Here is a 21,018-nt window from a genome sequence, read left to right on the forward strand (position 1 = left end):
GAAGCGAAGAGCCTTCAAGGGGAGCTGCCCCCGAGCTTCTTCAGCTTCTTCCTGCACCTTGCCGGCTAGATCGGCTCCTTTCCTTTGGCGGATCTAACGCAATCCATCCTTGACCTGATCTGCACGTCCAGGCTGCTCTTGGCATTGTTCCTGAAGAGAGGATCCGAGCCCTTAAACTACTCCATTGAGGAGTTCTTCCATTAGAATCTCCCTTCGTGCTCCATTGACCCTTAAATCGATGTCTGCTGCATCGGCTGTGCTCGAAAATTTTCGAATTTTTTCAGAATTTTTTACGGCCGACTTGTGCATCGGCCCCCATACTCCAATACCCATCATCAAAGGATGAGACGCTTCCACTGCATATCCTCGTGCTTCATCCACTTGGGTGCCCCCCGGAGCCGATTCTGTCAAGAGAATTGATGGTATCGGCTCTGTTGGATAACATGTTGAACCTAGGCAGAATGGTTGGTGAGGATAATTTTGGCCGATTGCTGGAATCGGCCTCCACGTTTGCTTGCTCGGTGAAGGTTTTGTAAGTTCCCTTCATAAATTTTTTGGGGCCGATCACAAGGATCAGCCTCGCCATGTTTGCTCCTTGACGTGCTCTTGCTACTCGTTCAGGCCGGTAGATAAAACCAGCCCAATCTCTGACTTTATCATGTTGGTGCGCTTGCTGTCGCCCACCTTGAGTGCATCGTGTAATCGTGGAGCACTAAGCTTCGTCGGAAGAACGAGCACCACGTTTGTGCCAGCCGATGTTTCATCATCGGCTTTCCTTTGCTTGGGGCGCCACTCCATTTTCCGTGGACGACCCTCTTCATCCAGGGTTCGCTGAACCTTCGCAGCCGGATCAGGCCTTGCCTTCCTCAATGTATGCAAGTATAACCTCTCGGCTTCTTCCAGGCCGCGCAATCGTTGAACCCTGCGTTTCTGGGAACGGCCGAGTCCATCGTGGGCACCACCTTGGCCGGTGATACTCGTCTTCTTCTTCTCCCTCGTCTTCCGAATCTTCGAGATCTTTCAACCGAGGGGACTCAGCTCGTTTGCTCTGTGGCGGGAGAGGTCCCAAGCGCTCGAACACGGACACGTTGGCTGCCTCCTTCTTCTTCCGGTTGCATTCTGGGCAATTGCCGATTGTTGGCAATCGGCTCATTCCTGAATCCCAGCAGTGTCTGAAGAAGGGACAGTCCCAGTGCCTATCCTTGTCGACTCGCTCCCCCAGCTTTTCCTTGGCACGGCGCTCGTGCTCCTCCTCATCATGATCATGCCGACGACGTCTCCTGTCGTCCCTAGCCAGACGATCTTCTTCATCGTCGCCGTCGCATCGCCGGCGTTGGTCATACTGACTCACATACTTGTTGAGGAGGTGATCAGAGAGAGGTCGTTGATACCTTATGTTTTTCACCTTTCCCTCTGTGACGTAGCGCTTTCCGTCTTGGCGGAGCCGATCGCGTGGAGCGGCTTCCTCTGTATCTTTGCTATGAGAGCAGCTGCCCTCATCTCCATCCTTGCCAGCGTGGTGTCCAAGATCTACCATATTGATTTTGCACGAGAAATCCGGCTGGCACCCTCCGTGGTAAGTATACTCCACCATGTTTACGGCGGGGAAGGGGTGTGTGTCGACCTTCATGGCGTACTCGGTTGAAAATTAACCGTCCGTTTTCTATCGCCATTTGGATCCGCTGCCGCCACACCCTGCAGTCGTTGGTGGTGTGGGTGAACGTGTTATGCCACTTGCGGCATGGCCTTCCGTTCAGCTCTTGCACCGTGGGGAACTTGTGGCCTTCGGGTACCTTTATATGCTTCTCCGTGAGTAAGAGATCAAAAATCTGCTCCGTCTTGGTCACGTCGAAGTCGAACCCCTTTGGAGGGCCTTGTGGCTTCACCCATTTGCAGGTCACGGGGCCTCGTCGCTCGAGTCCATTCAGCCACTGCTACCTCTCGATCTCCCGCAGCACCTTCATCCTCGTCCGCCTCAACCAGGGTCACCGCACGCTTGAATTTGTCCCGGTAAACATCCGGGTGGCGCTCGTTCATATGCCGACAGCCTTCGCACCATGTGTGCCAACGAAGGGTAGTCTGCTTGGGAGGCCACGTCCTTAATCGATGATGAGAGACCCACCACCGCCAACTCGATTGCTTCTTTTTCACTTATATGAGCCGAAAAGCATCGGTTCCTAATGGTCCTGAAGCGCTGGACGTATTCTGACACTGTTTCCCCGCGCTTCTGTCGTACTTGCGCTAGATCGGCAATGCCAACATCGGAAGCCTCTGAGTGATACTGCTCATGGAACTGCTCTTCCAACTGCTTCCAAGTCCGGATGGAGGTCGGTGGTAGCGATGTGTACCACCCGAAAGCCGATCCCGTGAGGGACCGTGCGAAGAACCTCACGCGCAACTCGTCTGACGCTGAGATCGTGCCCAGCTGTGCCAAATACCGGCTCACATGCTCGATGGAGCTGGAACCATCTGATCCACTAAACTTCGTGAAGTCCGGGAGCCGATATTTGGGTGGTAGCGGGATCAGTTCGTAGTCATTGGGGTACGGCTTGGTGTAGCCGAACGTCTTCCTTTTCGGCATCATGCCGAACTGATCTTTCAGAATTGCACAAATCTGATCCGCTGTGATGGCTGAAGGTGTCGAACCCTGAAGATTCGCCGGGGTGGCATACTTAACCAGCCATGCTTGCTTTTCCGGTTCTAAGCCAACCGCAGGAGCTGGGCTTTGGAGGTTTGTTGGGGTGGCGTACTTAGCCGGCCACGATTGCTTCTCGGGATCGGCTCTCGACGTTCCTCCCGCCGTTCCGGAGGCCCCCGATATTGCACCCTGGTTCGAGAGTGCCCGTGCGTTGCAGTCCGGTACGTATGCGCACGCGTATCCGTGCGGGATCTCCTTGGGTGCCTCAGGTAGGAATTGGTAGTCACTAGGATCACCACCACTCTTGTAGACGACGTATGCCGATGAGTTCGGCAGTTCCGGTGCTGCCCATGCGAACGGCTGGGGCTGGAGCGGCATCTCTCCCTTGAAAGTCCCCGCAGCTGGTCCCGATGGAGAATACCGGTGGCTCATGATTTCCTGGACCACGCGCGCAGCGACACGCTCCGGAGTGTTCACCGGGCTCTCGTAGTGGCGGTGCAGCGACCGAGCCACCATGTAGTTGATCTCCTGCCGCAGCGACCCGGTGCGTTCTTCCGACGGGGCGGAAAGGTCCACTCCATCGAGTGCGCCTTCAGGTGTGAAACCCTTCCACCCGACGCCATGGGAGCGGGTTCGGTGGAAAGAGCCGATGAGTTCGGCTTCGAGGGTTGCCTTGATCTCGTCATGTTTCTTCTTGAGCTCATCGGGCGGATCCTCGTACGTGACCGGAGTGTCTTCCGCCATCTCGGATGTAGATGGCGATGTTGTGGATGTCGAAGGTTGTCCCACCGGGCGTGCCAGAATGTGTTGACGTCAGAAACCCCCCGGCGGGCAGAGACGGGCAACACGGTAGAGCCGGGAACAACTAGGGCTGCGGCTGGCCCCAGTCCCTCAGAGCGACGGCCCGCAAAGCCTCCTGGTCGCACGTCCGATGTTTATCACAAGGGCGTGCCACCTGACCTATACCTGGTCAGGAAGGTTTGGATGATGCCTCGCTTAGTTTCCTGCATGGCACACACGTAAACATTAAATACGAGCCTCGATCGGCTCTCAGGTTATCCTGTGAATCGGCTCAAAGAGCCGATCCACCCATGATCCGGACAAGGTGTCCGAATATATGGTGGTCCTGCTTGATCAAGAAATAGCTAATGAGATCTACGACGATTTAGGGTTTTCACCGCATAATCGGATCGTCCTACTCCAGGTTGGGCCTCGCGGCCACGCACGGTGATCGTAAGCCGATCCTAAACAAGGCCTAAAAACCAACACGAGGTTGATCCCCGGAACATCCTGTTTAGGGCCAACGAACGACACCCTACGTGCCGCTGGATCCTCCCCCTTTGTAAGGCCTAACTATTGCAGATATTAAACTAATCCTTGCAGAACAAGGAGCAATCGTAACGGATCAGATCTACTAAATAATGATCAAGCGGGTGTCGCCCCTACACCTAAGATAGGTGTAAGGGCGGCTAGACATGCAAGGGTTGCACTACGATAGCATGTAATAAGAAGAACAATGCTAACCCTAACATGTCTAAGATAACTACGTTGCTCGCCATCAAAAAGGCTTCAGTACGAGCAACGCATGAACAACGTGGGCAGGCTAATGCGATCTAGGCAGCATGGTGCTTACCGGTAGAAACCCTCGAGACGAAGGAGTTGGCGATGCGCCGAGATTTGTTTGTGGTTGAACGTTGGTTGTTGTTTATTCCATAAACCCTAGATACATATTTATAGTCCAGGGGACTTTCTAATGTGGGCGTGCACCAAACCGTGCACGAGTAAGATTCTAACTTCTAATCTAGATACGATCTAATATGTTACAGATACATGGGCAAACAAGCCCAACTTGGTATAAAAGGCCGACTCACGTATTTCTTCTATATATATTTTTCACGTCCATCTTGATCACGGCCCACCTCTGACTCGGTCAAATTCTGGTGATAACAAACATACAATGTAAATACATTTTTCACAACTCTCCAAGAATATACACTAAAATATTATATTTATGACACTACAAATCCTCACCATCTTTTGTGGACACTGTCAGGTGTGTGATTTTGTTGTGCCCACTTGGTGTTCGATTATACTATCATCTCTTGTTCACAAATGTACAACCATTTTGGCATCAAACCAAAGGAAAAACGCACGCTAGAAAAATTCTTGTGATTTCAGACACATAAGCCGCTCTCCGCAAGAACTCTTATAGCTAGAACTATAAGCGCAACTCAAGTAGTACAAATTTAAAGTATGTGTGGGTTATTGTAGTAACGCTAAACTTACACACCAGAAAATATCTATCCAATCATCATGAAAATCTGGTACTACAAAAACCCAGAATTATTATTGTATCTACCCTATCATTCTACTTATGACCTTGTTATGAAGACCCTTAGGACTCTTTGATGCTCATAGTATATATAAATGGAAAATAACTCAAGAGCTCATTTAGTAAATGGGGTGAGGGAGGCACCTTTCTGGACACATGCCAAGACCATATCATTAAACTTAGGAGCATCTTAAAACTATAATATCTCCTATAAATATAATATCTCTGAAGTTCTGTACCGATTGCAGCAAATAAGGATTCAATTCTACTCTACAACCTTAGATGCCTTACCTCGTAGTAAACGAGTAAATGAGACCAGCTACCTCATGGCACATGTTACTTGCATTGTACCTAAAGAAATGTGCTCGTTGTGGTAAATGCTCTCAATCCATGAGCCAAATGTTTGAATCATAAGATGTAGAAAATGATTATAATTCTGAGATCAATGTGATGGATATTATTTCACAAAAGGTTTTGCTAGTATATGTTTGACGCATCTTTCAAAGAAGTGATGAAATAGTTGGCTTAATCATAATTTAATTGTTTAAACATAGAAAAAGTCGACAAAGTCATACATAAGTCAACACATAGTCATATCATTTGCTGAATTTTTTGTCTTCATGTTGAAACAATGAAGTTATTACTAGAGCATAGTTTAGTACAACATATGATTTGGAGTGCGGAAAAATCTAGGAAGAGCTATAGGGATCATGTAATAAAAATAATAATTTCTTTATGTACAAATAAATAAATATGATTTATGTGAACATGGAATATATATTAAAAAAACACAAAATGTGGGTCTAAGTAGACTTCTCTTTTGATTTGGTATTCACATTTGTCCTTCTGTATAGCTCGCGGATGAAAACATTATTTGATGAAACTTTACAGGTACATGGTGGCCAACAATGTGTGCTTGTATATTGTGTCTTCTCTTTTGCACTAGATCTCATTGTGATCTCAGAATATTTATGAGGAAGGAAGGCATGTCCTTCAATGATGTATTTGACATAGTCGTGTTCCCCATGGACTGGGCTTAAGGAACACCAAGGGCCAGACCATCAGTTTGAATGTGGAACTCTTGCTCGGCTGCCAACACCCTCCTAGTGTCCTCCGCCCGTCACCGAAACCTCATGCCGATCCTCTATATTCTGCACGTCAAGCATAAACCATGATTTAAAATTAGTGAAAAATGAATGATAGGGTTAGGGTGCACCCCCGGAGATGTCCCAGCCACGCAAGAAGATATACACCACTGGTCCACGGCCTTGGTGACCACATGGGGATGAACACTAGATCCAATGGATGGGTACCTCGGGGGAACCTCATCGGCGCATGATCTCCCGTCCCTGACCATCATCGTCGCCCCTCTCAGTCACCTCACTTGTGTCAATATGAAATATGAAGTAGGAGCACCAATTCCAATCACCGTATTATTATTTTTTAATCAGAAGATGTTTTGAATTTAGAAACGGGTAGGCTCGCTAAGTGGGCTGGAACTGGAAATGAGGCCACCACTGGGCTGGACGAGCTGGCCCGAAGTGCTCTGCGTGTTAGCCATCGTGGACCCCGTGCCCGTGCTCGACGGGAAGACGCACGAACTGGTAGCCATGGACGGAGCGGCAATGGCGGGGAGACAGACAGAGAGACAGATGCGCATGCGCCCGGCGATTCCTCCCCACCGCTCCTTCCCCCCGCCATCCCGCTGTATTTATCCCTGCCCCGGCGTCACGTCGTCACCCCGAAGCTCCCCGGTTGACCTCCCCGGTCCCATCCTTCTCCAACGTCCAACTCCTCCCACAACCAGGGGACGTCTTCCATGGCCTCCTCCTAGATCCCCTATCCCGCCGCAACTCCTACATTACAATCCTTCAAGAGAGCGGAACTTGATAGCGCTCGCCAGGTCTTCCATCCAGCCCGCCTGCCACCGATCTTGATGGCGGCGACGACAATGCGCGCGACGGCGGCGGGGGGCGTCCTCCTGCTAGCGCTGCTGCTGGTGTCGACGAACGTGGGATGGGCCGAGGACCCGTACGTGTTCTTCGAGTGGCACGTGACGTACGGGACCAAGTCCCTTCTCGGCGTTCCCCAGAAGGTGATCCTCATCAACGGCGAGTTTCCCGGCCCCCGGATCAACTGCTCGTCCAACAACAACATCGTCGTCAACGTGTTCAACCAGCTGGACCAGCCGCTCCTCTTCACCTGGAACGGCATCCAGCACCGCAAGAACTCGTGGCAGGACGGCATGCCCGGCACCAACTGCCCCGTCGTCCCCGGCACCAACTACACCTTCAAGTGGCAGGCCAAGGACCAGATCGGCAGCTTCTTCTACTTCCCCTCCATCGGCATGCAGCGCACCGTGGGAGGCTACGGCCTCATCAGCGTCGTCAGCCGCCTCCTCATCCCTGTCCCTTTCGACCCGCCCGCCGACGATCTGCAGGTGCTCATCGGCGACTGGTACAATAAGGACCACACCGTCATGGCAAGCCTCCTGGACGCCGGGAAAAGCCCGGGACGCCCCGCGGGCGTGCTCATCAACGGCAGGGGCGGCAAGGACGCGGCCAACCCGCCCATGTTCACCTTCGAGGCCGGCAAGACGTACCGCCTCCGCATCTGCAACATCGGGATCAAGGCGTCGCTCAACTTCCGGATCCAGGGACACGACATGAGGCTGGTGGAGATGGACGGCTCGCACACGGTGCAGGACTCGTTCGACTCGCTGGACGTGCACGTGGGCCACTGCCTCTCCGTGCTCGTCGACGCCGACCAGAAGCCCGCGGACTACCTCATGGTGGCCTCCACCAGGTTCATGGTCGAGGCCAGCTCCGCCTCCGCCGTCATCCGCTACGCCGGCTCCAACACACCGCCGGCGCCCAACGTGCCCGAGCCGCCGGCCGGGTGGGCGTGGTCGCTCAACCAGTGGAGGTCCTTCCGGTGGAACCTGACGGCCAGCGCCGCGAGGCCCAACCCGCAGGGGTCGTACCACTACGGCCAGATCAACATCACCCGCACCATCAAGCTCATGGTCACCCGCGGCCACCTCGAGGGCAAGCTCAGGTACGGCTTCAACGGCGTGTCCCATGTCGATGCCGACACTCCCCTGAAGCTCGCCGAGTACTTCAACGTCAGCGACAAGGTGTTCAAGTACAACCAGATGGGCGACTCACCCCCCGGCGTGAACGGGCCAATGCACGTGGCTCCCAACGTCATCACCGCCGAGTTCCGCACCTTCATCGAGGTCGTCTTCGAGAACCCCGAGAAGAGCATGGACTCCCTCCACATCGACGGCTACGCCTTCTTCGCCGTCGGGTACGCAATTCGGTACCTGTGCTCCTACATGCGCGCGCGCGTGCATGCAAAGATGCACCACTCCTGGCGCTGACCGATATATGCACTTAATTTGTGGGCGCATGCAGGATGGGGCCGGGCAAGTGGTCGCCGGACCTGAGGAAGACGTACAACCTATTGGACGCCGTGAGCAGGCACACCATCCAGGTCTACCCGCGGTCGTGGTCGGCGGTGATGCTCACCTTCGACAACGCCGGGATGTGGAACGTCAGGTCCAACCTCTGGGAGAGGCACTACCTCGGGGAGCAGCTCTACATCAGCGTCATCTCGCCGGCGAGGTCGCTCCGCGACGAGTACAACATGCCAGAGACCGCCCTGCGCTGCGGAAAGGTCGTCGGCCTGCCGCTGCCGCCGTCCTACCTGCCCGCCTGAACTAACCAAAACCAGCTAACGCCTGAACCCATCGATCGACACCTTCCATCGACTGATATATGAAATGATGTACCACACGAGGAGGCCTAGGCCACCAGGGGGAGGATGAGTTTGTTTCCGTTATGTATATCTACTCCATTCTTGTACGTCTTGTATGTGTAATTGTACTGTTGTTGTCGTGTTCTTCGTGGCCATCGATCTTCTTTTGCTTTGGTGGAATATAAGCATGTACGGGGGTTAGTTAGCCCCCCTCTGAAAACAACAAACACGAAAGAAACTTATACTACCTAGGAAAGATTTTGGATCTTTTTCTCGTGCTTGCAATATTAGTTCCGACTTCCAAGGGTGGATCTAGCATCCCTCTAGGCCGGGCAGCCACCTAGGCTTGTCGGCGACGCATCTGCTTGCAATGCATGTTTGCCCAAGCTTTGAGAAGTTTATGGGCCCGCCATTGCCGACTTCTACGCCCTCGACAATGGTGATTTGTACACTCAGCTCTCCAATGACGTCGATTAAGTTGTTCGGTTGTTTTTTCCTCACATACTAGTGTTGATACTCTTACCGATTTTGATTGACTATTTTAATTGTTGTGTTTGGTATCTATATTATTTCCCCCGTTGTTGGGAGATGCTAAATGAGTATACCCACGACATAGTTCTATATCGGTAAGCCCGGGTGGTTCATGGATGGTGGTTTGGCCGATGGCCTAACCGGATGGCCCAGTTGCTGATTGACCAAGGTGGAGAGTCTAGCCTAGGAGAAGCTAGCTGGATGCATACGGGAGAAGACTAGGCGGATCCGTGACATGCACGACAACGTTAGGATAGAACTTGTAGTGTCCGGGCAGGACTCCTCCATGGAAATCCTAGATCCTTGGTGCCTTTATAAGCCAGATTCCGGGAGCCCTTGATGCCGATTTGTAACCGCGCACTTACTGCCATTATAGTGAATTATAGCAGCACACTGGATCTCACCACTGTTGTGAGATTTTTAAGCTGGGGAACTCGTGGCTCACTATCCCCGTAGCTCCCTGCATTTTGCCACGTCTCTCTCTCTTTCTCCACGCTGTGAGGTACCATCGCGGTGTACTCATTGATCACACAACAATAGTTGGGTCCCACCGTGGGGCAAGAGATGCATGGAGCGTGGATCTGGGCGGGGTCCACCTTCGCGAACATCAACGACAGAGTCGCCATTGCGCCTCCTCTACACCAACGAAATCCATATCGTCCCTTATGCCGACTTCTATATTCCGGCTAGAAGAAGTGCCTTCCATTGCACCATAGTACATACTGATCGGTGGCATCCACATCTTTATCGACGAAACCGGCGATCAAGACGCCAATGCAACGCCAAGACCCACACTTACCACACCTGTGAGCCGGATAAGCTCACAGAAGATCGACATGGGCAGGAATCCTCTCCGGAGTTTTCCGCCTTAGATATGCAAAATTCAGAGCCCACCCAAACCACCCTTGGGAAAGAGTTAGCGGTGGAAGATCAATACAGATCCGCCTTGGCCTCCTAGGTGTTTGAGATGTAGGTATCACTTTGTCATCCATATCAGTTAGACCTCTGTCTTTGGCTCCAACGAAGCCAAATCCAACAACGAACCCATCTTTGAGGCCATGTACGGGGTTTTAGAGGACTGAGATGTAGATCCAATGACTCGGGAGGAATATGATGCGGCCATGAAAGAGTATGATGATGAACTCACTGCAGAGGAAAAAGTGAACCGGTCACCCACCGCCCAATACTAGACGGCGGTCAAGAATATCTTGAAGTACTTAAGAAGGACTAAGGATATGTTTCTCATATATGGTGGTGAAGAAGAGCTCGTTGCAAAATGTTATGTTGGCGCTGATCCGGATGACTCTAAGTCACAATCCGGGCACGTATTTGTAATGAATGGAGGAGCAGTAAGCTGGAGGAGTTCTAAGCAACAGAGACAAAATATGTTGCTGCTTCAGAAGCAATGCATGAAGAGGTTTGGATGAAGGAGTTCATATCTAAAATAGGTGTGGTTTCGAGTGCGTTGGACCCAATGTTTAGCTATTGTGACAACAATGGTGCCATAGCCAATTCTAAAGAACCAAGGTATCACAATAATTCCAAACATATTACGCGCCGGTTTCACACCATCTGTGAGCATGTCAAGGATGGCAATATAAATATTTGCAAAGTACACACAGATCTAAATGTGGTAGAACCCTTGACTAAAGTTTTCCCAAGGGCAAAACATGATCGCCACCAGAACTCAATGGGTGTTAGATTCATCACAATGTAATCTAGATTATTGACTCAAGTGAAGGTGGGAGACTGAAGGTAATATGTCCGAGTGACAATAATAAAATGGTTATTATCTTAATCCATATGTTTATAATAGAATTTTATTGCTCATGCTAGAATTGTATTAACCGGAAACGTTAATACTTATGTGTTTAATAAACAAGCAAGAGTTCCTGGTAAAGCCTCTCATTTGACAAGCTCGTTGATTAACTGATTATCAAGGTTTTCTAATCATGAATATTGGATGTTCTTAATAATGGGGTCATATTATTAGAAGAATGATGTGATGAACACACACCCAAATAGGTGTAGTAATACTATCAAGTCATTAAGTTTGCATTGCTGTATCAAACACATATACACGAAGTAGCTCTATTCTTTAGACCATGAGATCATGTCAATCACTAAATCCGGAAGAGTACGTACTTTGATGACATCAAATGTCACACCGTAACATGGTGACTATAAAGGTGGATTTGCGTATTATGAAAGTATTAGTTGATCAGTCTCATGGATCAAGAGTGGGATTTATCCATCCTAATTTGGAGATATATACTTTGGATACTCTTAGTGATATCACGTTGATACCACTTGCAAGAATGTGACTCGGTCACACGAATGTCATATCACGGAACGAGTAAAGATTAGTTGTCGGTAATGTGATATAACTAGGTATAGTTGATACCGATGCTCGGATCCCGGACGAGTAAAATATCGCAAGATGAAAGGAATTGATTACGATGTTTATGGTTCACACAATCACAAGTTTCATCTTTGAATGAGTGAGAGTCATTACGGATCTCCAAATCCTTCTAATGATTATTGATTGGAGATGTGTATGGATCATGTCCACATTGTTCAAAAACCGTAGGGTGAGATACTTAACGTTCTTCTATGCTTTTGAGTGGATACAGAACACCGGAGAAAAGATTGGACAACATAGGGACTATCTCGAGAATCACCGGAATAGTCTCAGGATATCGGGATAGTTCAAGGGGATAAATGTTAATGTTTTTCAATTAAAAGAATTGAAAATATCAAATCAAAGAGTTAAAAAGGTTTAATTCATTTATGGGAGAAAACCCCTTCAGTTTTTAGTGGGGTTTTATATCAGTTGTGTGTACCTTTGAGTTTGTGAGTGGAGTGTCCACCCACATGATGAGGAAAGAGGTGGGGACACCCTCTAGGGGCCGATGCACCCCTTGTTGGAGATATGCCCAAGAGGCAATAATAAAGTGGTTATTATTGTGTTTATGATAAATGTTTGCATACCATGCTATAATTGTATTAACCGAAACATTGATACATGTGTGTTATGTAAACAACAAGGAGTCCCTAGTAAGACTCTTGTATAACTAGCTTGTTGATTAGTAGCTGATCATGGTTTCATGATCATGAACATTATATGTTATTAATAACAAGGTTATGTCATTGGATGAATGATATAATGGACACACACCCAAATGAGCGTAGCATAAGATCAAGTCATTAAGTTCAATTTGCTATAAGCTTTCGATACATAGTTGCCTAAGTCCTTCGACCATGAGATCATGTAAATCACTTACATCGGAAGGGTACTTTGATTACATCAAACGCCATTGCGTAAATGGGTGGTTATAAAGATGGGATTAAGTATTCAGAAAGTGTGAGTTGAGGCATATGGATCAATAGTGGGATTTGTCCATCCTGATGACGGATAGATATACTCTTGGCCCTCTCGGTGGAATGTCATCTGATTAGCTTGCAAGCATGTGATTGGATCACAAGAGATGACATACCACGGTACGAGTAAATTGTACTTGTCGGTAACGAGGTTGAACAAGGTATGGAGATACCGATGATCGAACCTCGGACAAGTAAAATATCGCGTGACAAAGGGAATCGGCATCGTATGTAAATGGTTCAATCGATCACTAAGTTATCGTTGAATATGTGGGAGCCATTATGGATCTCCAGATCCCGCTATTGGTTATTGCTCGGAGAGGTCCACCATGGGGCCCACGACCTAGGAGGGGGCCACATGGGCTGAGGGGGTGCTGCCCAGCCCTAATGGGCCAGGCGCACCAAGCCTCAAGGCCCAGGCCAGCCAACCCCTAGGGTTTCCCCAAAACCCTAGGGGGATCAACTTGGGAGGGAAGATTTCCCTCTTCCCCCCACTTGGCCGCCGGCCCCTAACCCTAGATGGGAAAGGGGGGCCACCCCAGCCGACCAAGCCCCCTATATAAAGAGGGGAGGGGGTGGCCGGCCACTTCACCCCTTCATCCAACCCTGGCCGCCCCCTCTCTTCCTCCACCATACGCTGTTCCGGCTTGGCGAAGCCCTGCAGCTTTTCTTCCTCCACCACCACCACCACGCCATCGTGCTGCTGGAATTTGGAGGAGATCTACCACACCTCCGCTGCCCGCTGGAACGGGAAGAGGAAGGGCTTCATCGACACCGTACGCGCGACCGAGTACGGAAGTGTTGCCGGATTGCAGCACCGGGACGATCGTCTACACTAACAACGAGATTAATCTCGTAGGCTTTGGAATCTTCGATGGTTAGTCTCATCTCCATCTCGTTGCTCCGATCTTGTAGATTAGATCTTGGCTTTTCCATAGATTAGATCTTGGATTTATTCGTCTACGGTAGGAAATTTTTTGTTTTCTATGTAACGAACCCATCAGTGGTATTAGAGCCGTGTCTATGCATAGATCTGTTGCACGAGTATAACACAATGGTTTTGTGGGCGTTGATGCTTTTGTTGTTTTTAGTTAGTGCACTTTGCATCTTGCGGGATGGTGGGATGAGCCCGGGCTAACTTTACATGACCGCGTCTCATGAGACTTGCTTCACGCTTGACATGCAACTTGTATTGCATAAGTGGCTTTGCGGGTGTCTGTCTCTCCCACCATAGTGAAGATTTAATTTGCTCTTTCTATTGACAACACTAGTATCACTATTGTGGTTCATGTTCGTAGGTAGATTGGATCTTACTCGAAAACCCTAAACCACGTAAAATATGCAAACCAAATTAGAGGCGTCTAACTTGTTTTTGCAGGGTTTGGTGATGTGATATGGCCATGTGATGATGATTATATTTGATGTATGAGATGTTCATTATTGTATTATGGCAACCGGCAGGAGTCTGATGGTTGTCTTTAATTTTTGTTAAAGACCTGCGTGTCTATTCATCATGTAATAGCTTTATTTCAAGTAGTTGTTATAGTAGCTATAAGTGATGGATAACCATGAAACGGCACCACTGACCTTGACGCCATGCTGGTGATGATGGAGATCATGTCCGTGCTTTGGAGATGGAGATCAAAAGCACAAGAAGAAAGGCCATATCATATCACACATTATGAATTGCATGTGATGTTAATCCTTTGTGCATCTTATTTCTCTTAGATCGCGACGGTAGCATTATAAGATGATCCCTCTCACTAAAATATCAAGGTAATAAAGTGTTCATCCTTAGTATGCACCGTTGCTAAGACTTGTCATTTCGAAGCATCACGTGATGATCGGGTGTGATAGATTCTACATGTGCATACAACGTGTGCAAGCCAGTTTTGCACACGCGGATACTAGGGTTGCCTTGACGAGCCTAGCATGTACAGACATGGTCTCAGAACACGGGATACCGAAAGGTAGAGCATGAGTCATATGAATGATATGATGAAAATTTTGAGTGTTCGCCTTTGAAGCTACATATTTTCTCGTGAAGATCGGACTTGGTGTAGTGGATCTGGTTCGTGTGATCACTAAGACAATACGAGGGATGTTGTTTTGAGTGGGAGTTCACCTAGTTAATTTAAGAATTAAAATTGAACTCAATTGATCATAAACTTAGTCTAAACTCCTTGCAAATATGTTGTAGATCATGGCATCCCCCTCCATCAGTTTTAACCAGTTCCTAGAGAAAGAAAAGCTTAAAAGCAACGGTAGCAACTTCACCTACTGGTTCCGCCATGTGAGGATTTTCCTCAATGGTGAAATCTGCAATATGTGCTCGAAGCACCGCTAGGTCCCCCACCACCACCTGCAGTATCTGAGGATGTAAAGAATGTTTACGAGACTCGGGTCATTCGGTACTCTCAAGTTCAGTGTGCCATCCTGTGCATCCTAGAGGCGGAGCTCCAAAAACGGTTTGAGCACCGCGACCCTTATAAGCTGGTCCATGAGCTAAAAGCTATCTTTGAAACTCATGCGGCCGTGAAAAGCTATGAGGCCTCGAAACACTTCTTTGGCTGCATGATGGAAGAGGGTAGCTCCGTTAGCGAGCACATGCTCAAGATGTCTGGCCATGCGAAGAAGCTTAGTGACTTGGGAATTGTGATTCCTAACCAGCTGGGCATTCATCGTGTCCTCCAATCATCGCCACCTAGTTACAAGAACTTCGTGATGAACTACAACATGCAGAACATGAACAAAGAGTTACCTGAACTCTTCTCCATGCTAAAATCTGCTGAAGTTGAGATACAGAAAGAGCACCAAGTGTTGATGGTCAACAAGACCACCAGTTTCAAGAAGCAGGGCAAGCCGAACCACAAGGGCAACTTTAAGAAGGGCGGCAAGAAAGCTGTTGCGCCTCCTGAGAAGCCTAAGGCTGGCCCTAAACCTGATACTGTGTGCTATTACTGCAAGGAGAAGGGGCACTAGAAGCGGAATTGCCCCAAGTACTTGGCCGATCTGAAGAGCGGCCACGTCAAGAAGAAAGGTATATTTGATATACATGTTATTGATGTCTATCTTACTGGTTCTCGTAGTAGTGCCTGGGTATTTGATACTGGTTCGGTTGCTCACATTTGTAACTCGAAACAGGAACTGCGGAATAAACGAAGCCTGGCGAGGGACAAGGTGACGATGCGCGTTGGAAATGGATCCAAGGTCGATGTGATCGCCGTCGGCACGTGATACGTCTCAAACGTATCTATAATTTCTTATGTTCCATGCTACTTTTATGATGATACTCACATGTTTTATACACATTTTATGTCATTATTATGCATTTTCCGGCACTAACCTATTGACGAGATGCCGAAGAGCCAGTTGTTGTTTTCTGCTGTTTTTGGTTTCAGAAATCCTACAAAGAAAATATTCTCATAATTGGACGAAATCAACGCCCAGGGTCTTATTTTTCCACGAAGCTTGCAGAAGACCGAAAGGGATACGAAGTGGGCGACGAGGCGCCGCCACCATAGGGCCGCGCGGCCTGGGTGGGGCCCGCGCCGCCCTATGGTGTGGGCCCCTCGTCAACCCTCCGACTTCGCCCTTCCGCCTACTTATAGCCTTCGTCGCGAAAACCCCAGTACCGAGAGCCACGATACGGAAAACCTTCCAGAGACGCCGCCGCCAATCCCATATCGGGGGATTCAGGAGATCGCCTCCGGCACCCTGCCGGAGAGGGGAATCATCTCCCGGAGGACTCTTCATCACCATGATCGCCTCCGGATTGATGTATGAGTATTTCACCCCTGGACTATGGGTCCATAGCAGTAGCTAGATGGTTGTCTTCTCCTCATTGTGCTATCATGTTAGATCTTGTGAGCTGCCTATCATGATCAAGATCATCTATTTGTAATGCTACATGTTGTGTTTGTTGGGATCCGATGAATATGGAATACTATGTCAAGTTGATTATCAATCTATCATATATGTGTTGTTTATGTTCTTGCATGCTCTCCGTTGCTAGTAGAGGCTCGGCCAAGTTGATACTTGTGACTCCAAGAGGGAGTATTTATGCTCGATAGTGGGTTCATGCCTCCATTGAATCTCGGACAGATGACGTAAAGTTCTAAGGTTGTGGATGTGCTGTTGCCACTAGGGATAAAACATCAATGCTTTGTCTAAGGATATTTGTGTTGATTACATTACGCACCATACTTAATGCAATTGTCTGTTGTTTGCAACTTAATACTGGAAGGGGTTCGGATGATAACCTGAAGGTGGACTTTTTAGGCATAGATGCATGCTGGATAGCGGTCTATGTACTTTGTTGTAATGCCCTGATTAAATCTCATAGTAGTCATCGTGATATGTATGTGCATTGTTATGCCCTCTCTAGTTGTGAATTTCCCAACTGTAATTTGTTCACCCAACATGCTATTTATCTTATGGGAGAGACACCACTAGTGAACTGTGGACCCCGGTCCATTCTTTTACATCTGAAATACAATCTACTGCAAACTCTGTTCTTTACTCGTTCTTCGCAAACAAACATCATCTTCCACACTATACATTTAATCCTTTGTTTACAGCAAGCCGGTGAGATTGACAACCTCACTCGTTACGTTGGGGCAAAGTACTTTGATTGTGTTGTGCAGTGTTCCACGTTGGCGCCGGAATCCCTGGTGTTGCGCCGCACTACACTCCGTCACCAACAACCTTCACGTGTTCCTTGACTCCTACTGGTTCGATAACCTTGGTTTCTTACTGAGGGAAAAATTGCTGCTGTACGCATCACACCTTCCTCTTGGGGTTCCCAACGGACGTGTGTCTACACGCCATCAGCACGCTCCCTCTACATCTACCTTCAGGATTAGTTTTAAACCTTAATAATTGTTATTTGGTACCTGCGTTGAGCATGAACATTATATATGGATCTTGTTTAATGCAAGACGGTTATTCGTTTAAGTCAGAGAATAATGGTTGTTCGATTTATATGAGTAATGTCTTGTATGACCATGCACCTGAGATGAATGGTTTATTCTTGTTAAATCTCGATAGTAGTGATACACATGTTCATAACGTTGATGCTAAGCGAATTAAATTGAATGATAATTCTACTTATATGTGGCACTGTCGTCTTGGTCATATTGGAGTGAAGCGCATGAAGAAACTCCATTCCGATGGACTTCTTGAGTCACTTGACTTTGAGTCACTTGATAGATCCGAAGCATGTCTAATGGGAAAAATGACTAAGATTCCATTTTCTGGTACAATGGAGCAAGCTACAAACTTATTGGAAATCATACATACCGATGTGTGCGGACCAATGAGTGTAGCATCGCGCGGTGGTTATCGTTATGTTCTAACCTTCACGGATGATCTGAGTAGATATGGGTATATTTACTCTATGAAACATAAGTCCGAAATTTTCGAGAAGTTTAAGGAATTCCAAAGTGAAGTAGAAAATCAACGTAACTAGAAGATTAAGTTTCTGCGTTCTGATCGCTGAGGCGAATATCTGAGTTATGAGTTTGGCATGCATTTAAAGAAATGTGGAATACTTTCACAGTTGACACCGCCGGGAACACCACAGCGCAATGGTGTGTCCGAACGTCGTAATTGAACTCTCTTAGACATGGTTCGGTCTATGATGTCTCTTACCGATTTGCCGTTATCGTTTTGGGGTTATGCATTAGAGACAACCGCATTCACTTTAAAGAGGGAACCATCTAAATCCGTTGAAACGACACCGTATGAATTATGGTTTGGGAAGAAACCTAAGCTCTCATTCCTTAATGTTTGGGGTTGCGAAGCTTATGTAAAGAAGTTACAACCTGACAAGCTAGAACCCAAAGCGGAGAAATGCGTCTTCATAGGATACCCTAAAGAAACTATTGGGTACACTTTCTATCACAGATCCGAAGGCAAAATCTTTGTTGCCAAGAACGGATCCTTTCTTCAGAAGGAGTTTCTCACGAAAGAAGTGACTGGAAGGAAAGTAGAACTCGACGAGGTTGATGAACCTTCTCTCGTAGATCAGAGTAGCGCAGTGCCGGAAGATGTTCCTGCACAGCCTGCACCGATAGGAGAGGAAGCAAATGATGATTATCATGAAACTTCGAACGAGGAAGCTACTGAACCTCGCAGATCGACAAGGGAACATACCACTCCTGATTGGTATGATCCCTGTCTAAATGTCATGATTGTGGACAACAATGATGAAGACCCTGAGACGTATGAAGAAGCAATGATGAGCTCAGATTCCAACAAATGGCAAGAAGCCATGAAATCCGAAATGGGATCCATGTATGATAACCAAGTATGGACTTTGGTAGACTTACCTGATAGCCGCAAGGCTGTCGAGAATAAATGGATCTTCAAAAGAAAAACAGATGCTGATGGTAATATTACTGTCTATAAAGCTCGACTTGTCGCAAAGAGTTTCCGAGAAATTCAAGGAGTTGACTACGATGAGACTTTTTCACCTGTAGCGAAGCTAAAGTCTGTAAGGGTTTTGTTAGCAATAGCTGCATTTTTTGATTATGAGATTTGGCAGATGGATGTCAAAACGGCGTTCCTTAATGGTGACATTGAGGAAGAGTTGTATATGGTACAACCCAAAGGTTTTGTCGATCCTAAAAATGCTGACAAGGTATGCAAACTTCGGCGTTCCATTTATGGACTGAAGCAAGCATCCCGGAGTTGGAACCGATGCTTTGATACGGTGATCAGAGACTTCGGGTTTATACGGACTCATGGTGAGACCTGTATTTACAAGAAAGTGAGTGGGAGCTCTGTAGCGTTCCTGATATTATATGTAGATGACATATTATTGATTGGGAATGATATAGAACTATTAAGCAGTGTTAAAGGTTATTTGAATAAGTGTTTTTCAATGAAATACCTTGGTGAAGCAGCGTACATTTTAGGCATCAAGATTTATAGAGATAGCTCAAGACGCCTAATAGGGTTTTCACAGAGTACATACCTGGACAAGATTCTAAAGAAGTTTAGAATGGATGAAAGCAAGAAAGGGTTCTTCCCTATGTTGCCAGGTAAGGTCTTGAGTAAAACTCAAGGTCCGGCTACGGCAGAAGAAAGAGAGAGGATGAACAAGATCCCCTATGCCTCGGCAGTAGGCTCTATCATGTATGCCATGCTGTGTACTAGACCGGATATCGCACATGCTGTTAGTTTGACCAGCAGATATCAGAGTGATCCAGGAATGGAACACTGGACAGCGGTCAAGAATATCCTGAAGTACTTGAAAAGGACTAAAGATATGTTTCTTTGTTATGGCGGTGACCAAGAGCTCGTTGTAACCAGTTACACCGATGCAAGTTGGAACACTGATCCTGATGACTCTAAGTCTCAGTCTGGGTACGTGTTTATACTGAACGGAAGAAGCCTGGTGACCGGGTGTATACGTGAGCACGCGTCCAGAAGTCGACATGTGTCTAACGGCGTTTATTCCGCCGTGAGGTGATGTGCTACTAAAAAATTGTTTTCAGCAAAGCTGCAACCCCACCCGCAACTCTCTTCTTATCCCTTCATGAGTCCATCCTGACCACTCAATTCCCCAATTCTATCACCACCACGGAGTAGCTGCGTTGCTAGCGGAAAAGTCGACGAGTTCCACGCCGTCGGAGATGGAGAACGCCGCGTCGTGAGCCACCAGATGACAGGGCCGCCGCCGCCAGGCACGCAGCGGGAGGCGCCGCGCTGGGGAGGGTGGAGGCGTGCGCCGACGAGCGCATGAAGCCTGCGCGAAGGGGTGTCCCTCTGCTAGCGCAGGGGAGGTTGACGCCGACGAGCTTCTGCGGTGCGCTCGAGGAGGAAGCGTCAGTCCCTAGTGCAGGGAGGGCTCCGCCAGCCCGCATTTGTCGTCCCTAGCACGGACACGCCACAGGCGAGTGTGTGGAGGAGTCGCCCGTCCCGTGCGCGGCCACGCCACCGTCGAGCCCGTGGAGGAGTAGCCCGTCCCTTGTGCGGCGACGCCGCCGTGCGCATGGAGAAGGCGCCCGTACCTAGTGCGGAGACGCACACGGCGACGAGCACACAACGGGAAGTCCACCATGGATGAGCACGTGGGAGGAGTCCGTAGCTAGAGCGAGGATGTCACCGCCTACGAGCATGCATCCAGGAGACCGTCATCGAGCATACAGAGGGGAAGCTCCCGCCATTGAACATAAGGAAGCATGTGCGTTGAGCGTTGTGGAATTTGGCAGCCACTAGTATTGGAGTAGTAATATGGGTACTGACCAAATTAATCTGGCAATCTATCCCAATTAATCTGTATGTTACTCCTAATCATTCTGGCAATCGATTGAGGTAATAATGTGATGATTTGGACTACCTGGTGACCATAACAAACTAATCTGGTAGC

The 21,018-nt window shown here is 48.3% G+C and overlaps 1 protein-coding gene across 1 annotated transcript; it reads left to right on the forward strand.

Annotated features, from left to right (window-relative positions):
- The first annotated feature begins 6,906 nt into the window (after nucleotides 1–6,906).
- Nucleotides 6,907–8,690, forward strand: LOC124705552 (L-ascorbate oxidase homolog). The gene is made up of 2 exons (XM_047237257.1): nucleotides 6,907–8,279; nucleotides 8,387–8,690. The coding sequence occupies exons 1-2, from the start codon at nucleotides 6,907–6,909 to the stop codon at nucleotides 8,688–8,690; spliced, it is 1,677 nt and encodes a 558-aa protein (XP_047093213.1).
- Nucleotides 8,691–21,018: the final 12,328 nt, after the last annotated feature.

This window comes from Lolium rigidum, chromosome 4 (genome assembly GCF_022539505.1).
Source record: "Lolium rigidum isolate FL_2022 chromosome 4, APGP_CSIRO_Lrig_0.1, whole genome shotgun sequence".
Lineage (NCBI taxonomy): Eukaryota > Viridiplantae > Streptophyta > Magnoliopsida > Poales > Poaceae > Lolium > Lolium rigidum.

Excerpts from the sequence above, each read along its gene's own strand:
- LOC124705552 (XM_047237257.1), top strand. The coding sequence starts at position 6,907 with ATGGCGGCGACGACAATGCGCGCGACGGCGGCGGGGGGCGTCCTCCTG. Across the intron at positions 8,280-8,386 it reads TACGCCTTCTTCGCCGTCGG|GATGGGGCCGGGCAAGTGGT; the intron begins GTACGCAATTCG and ends GGGCGCATGCAG.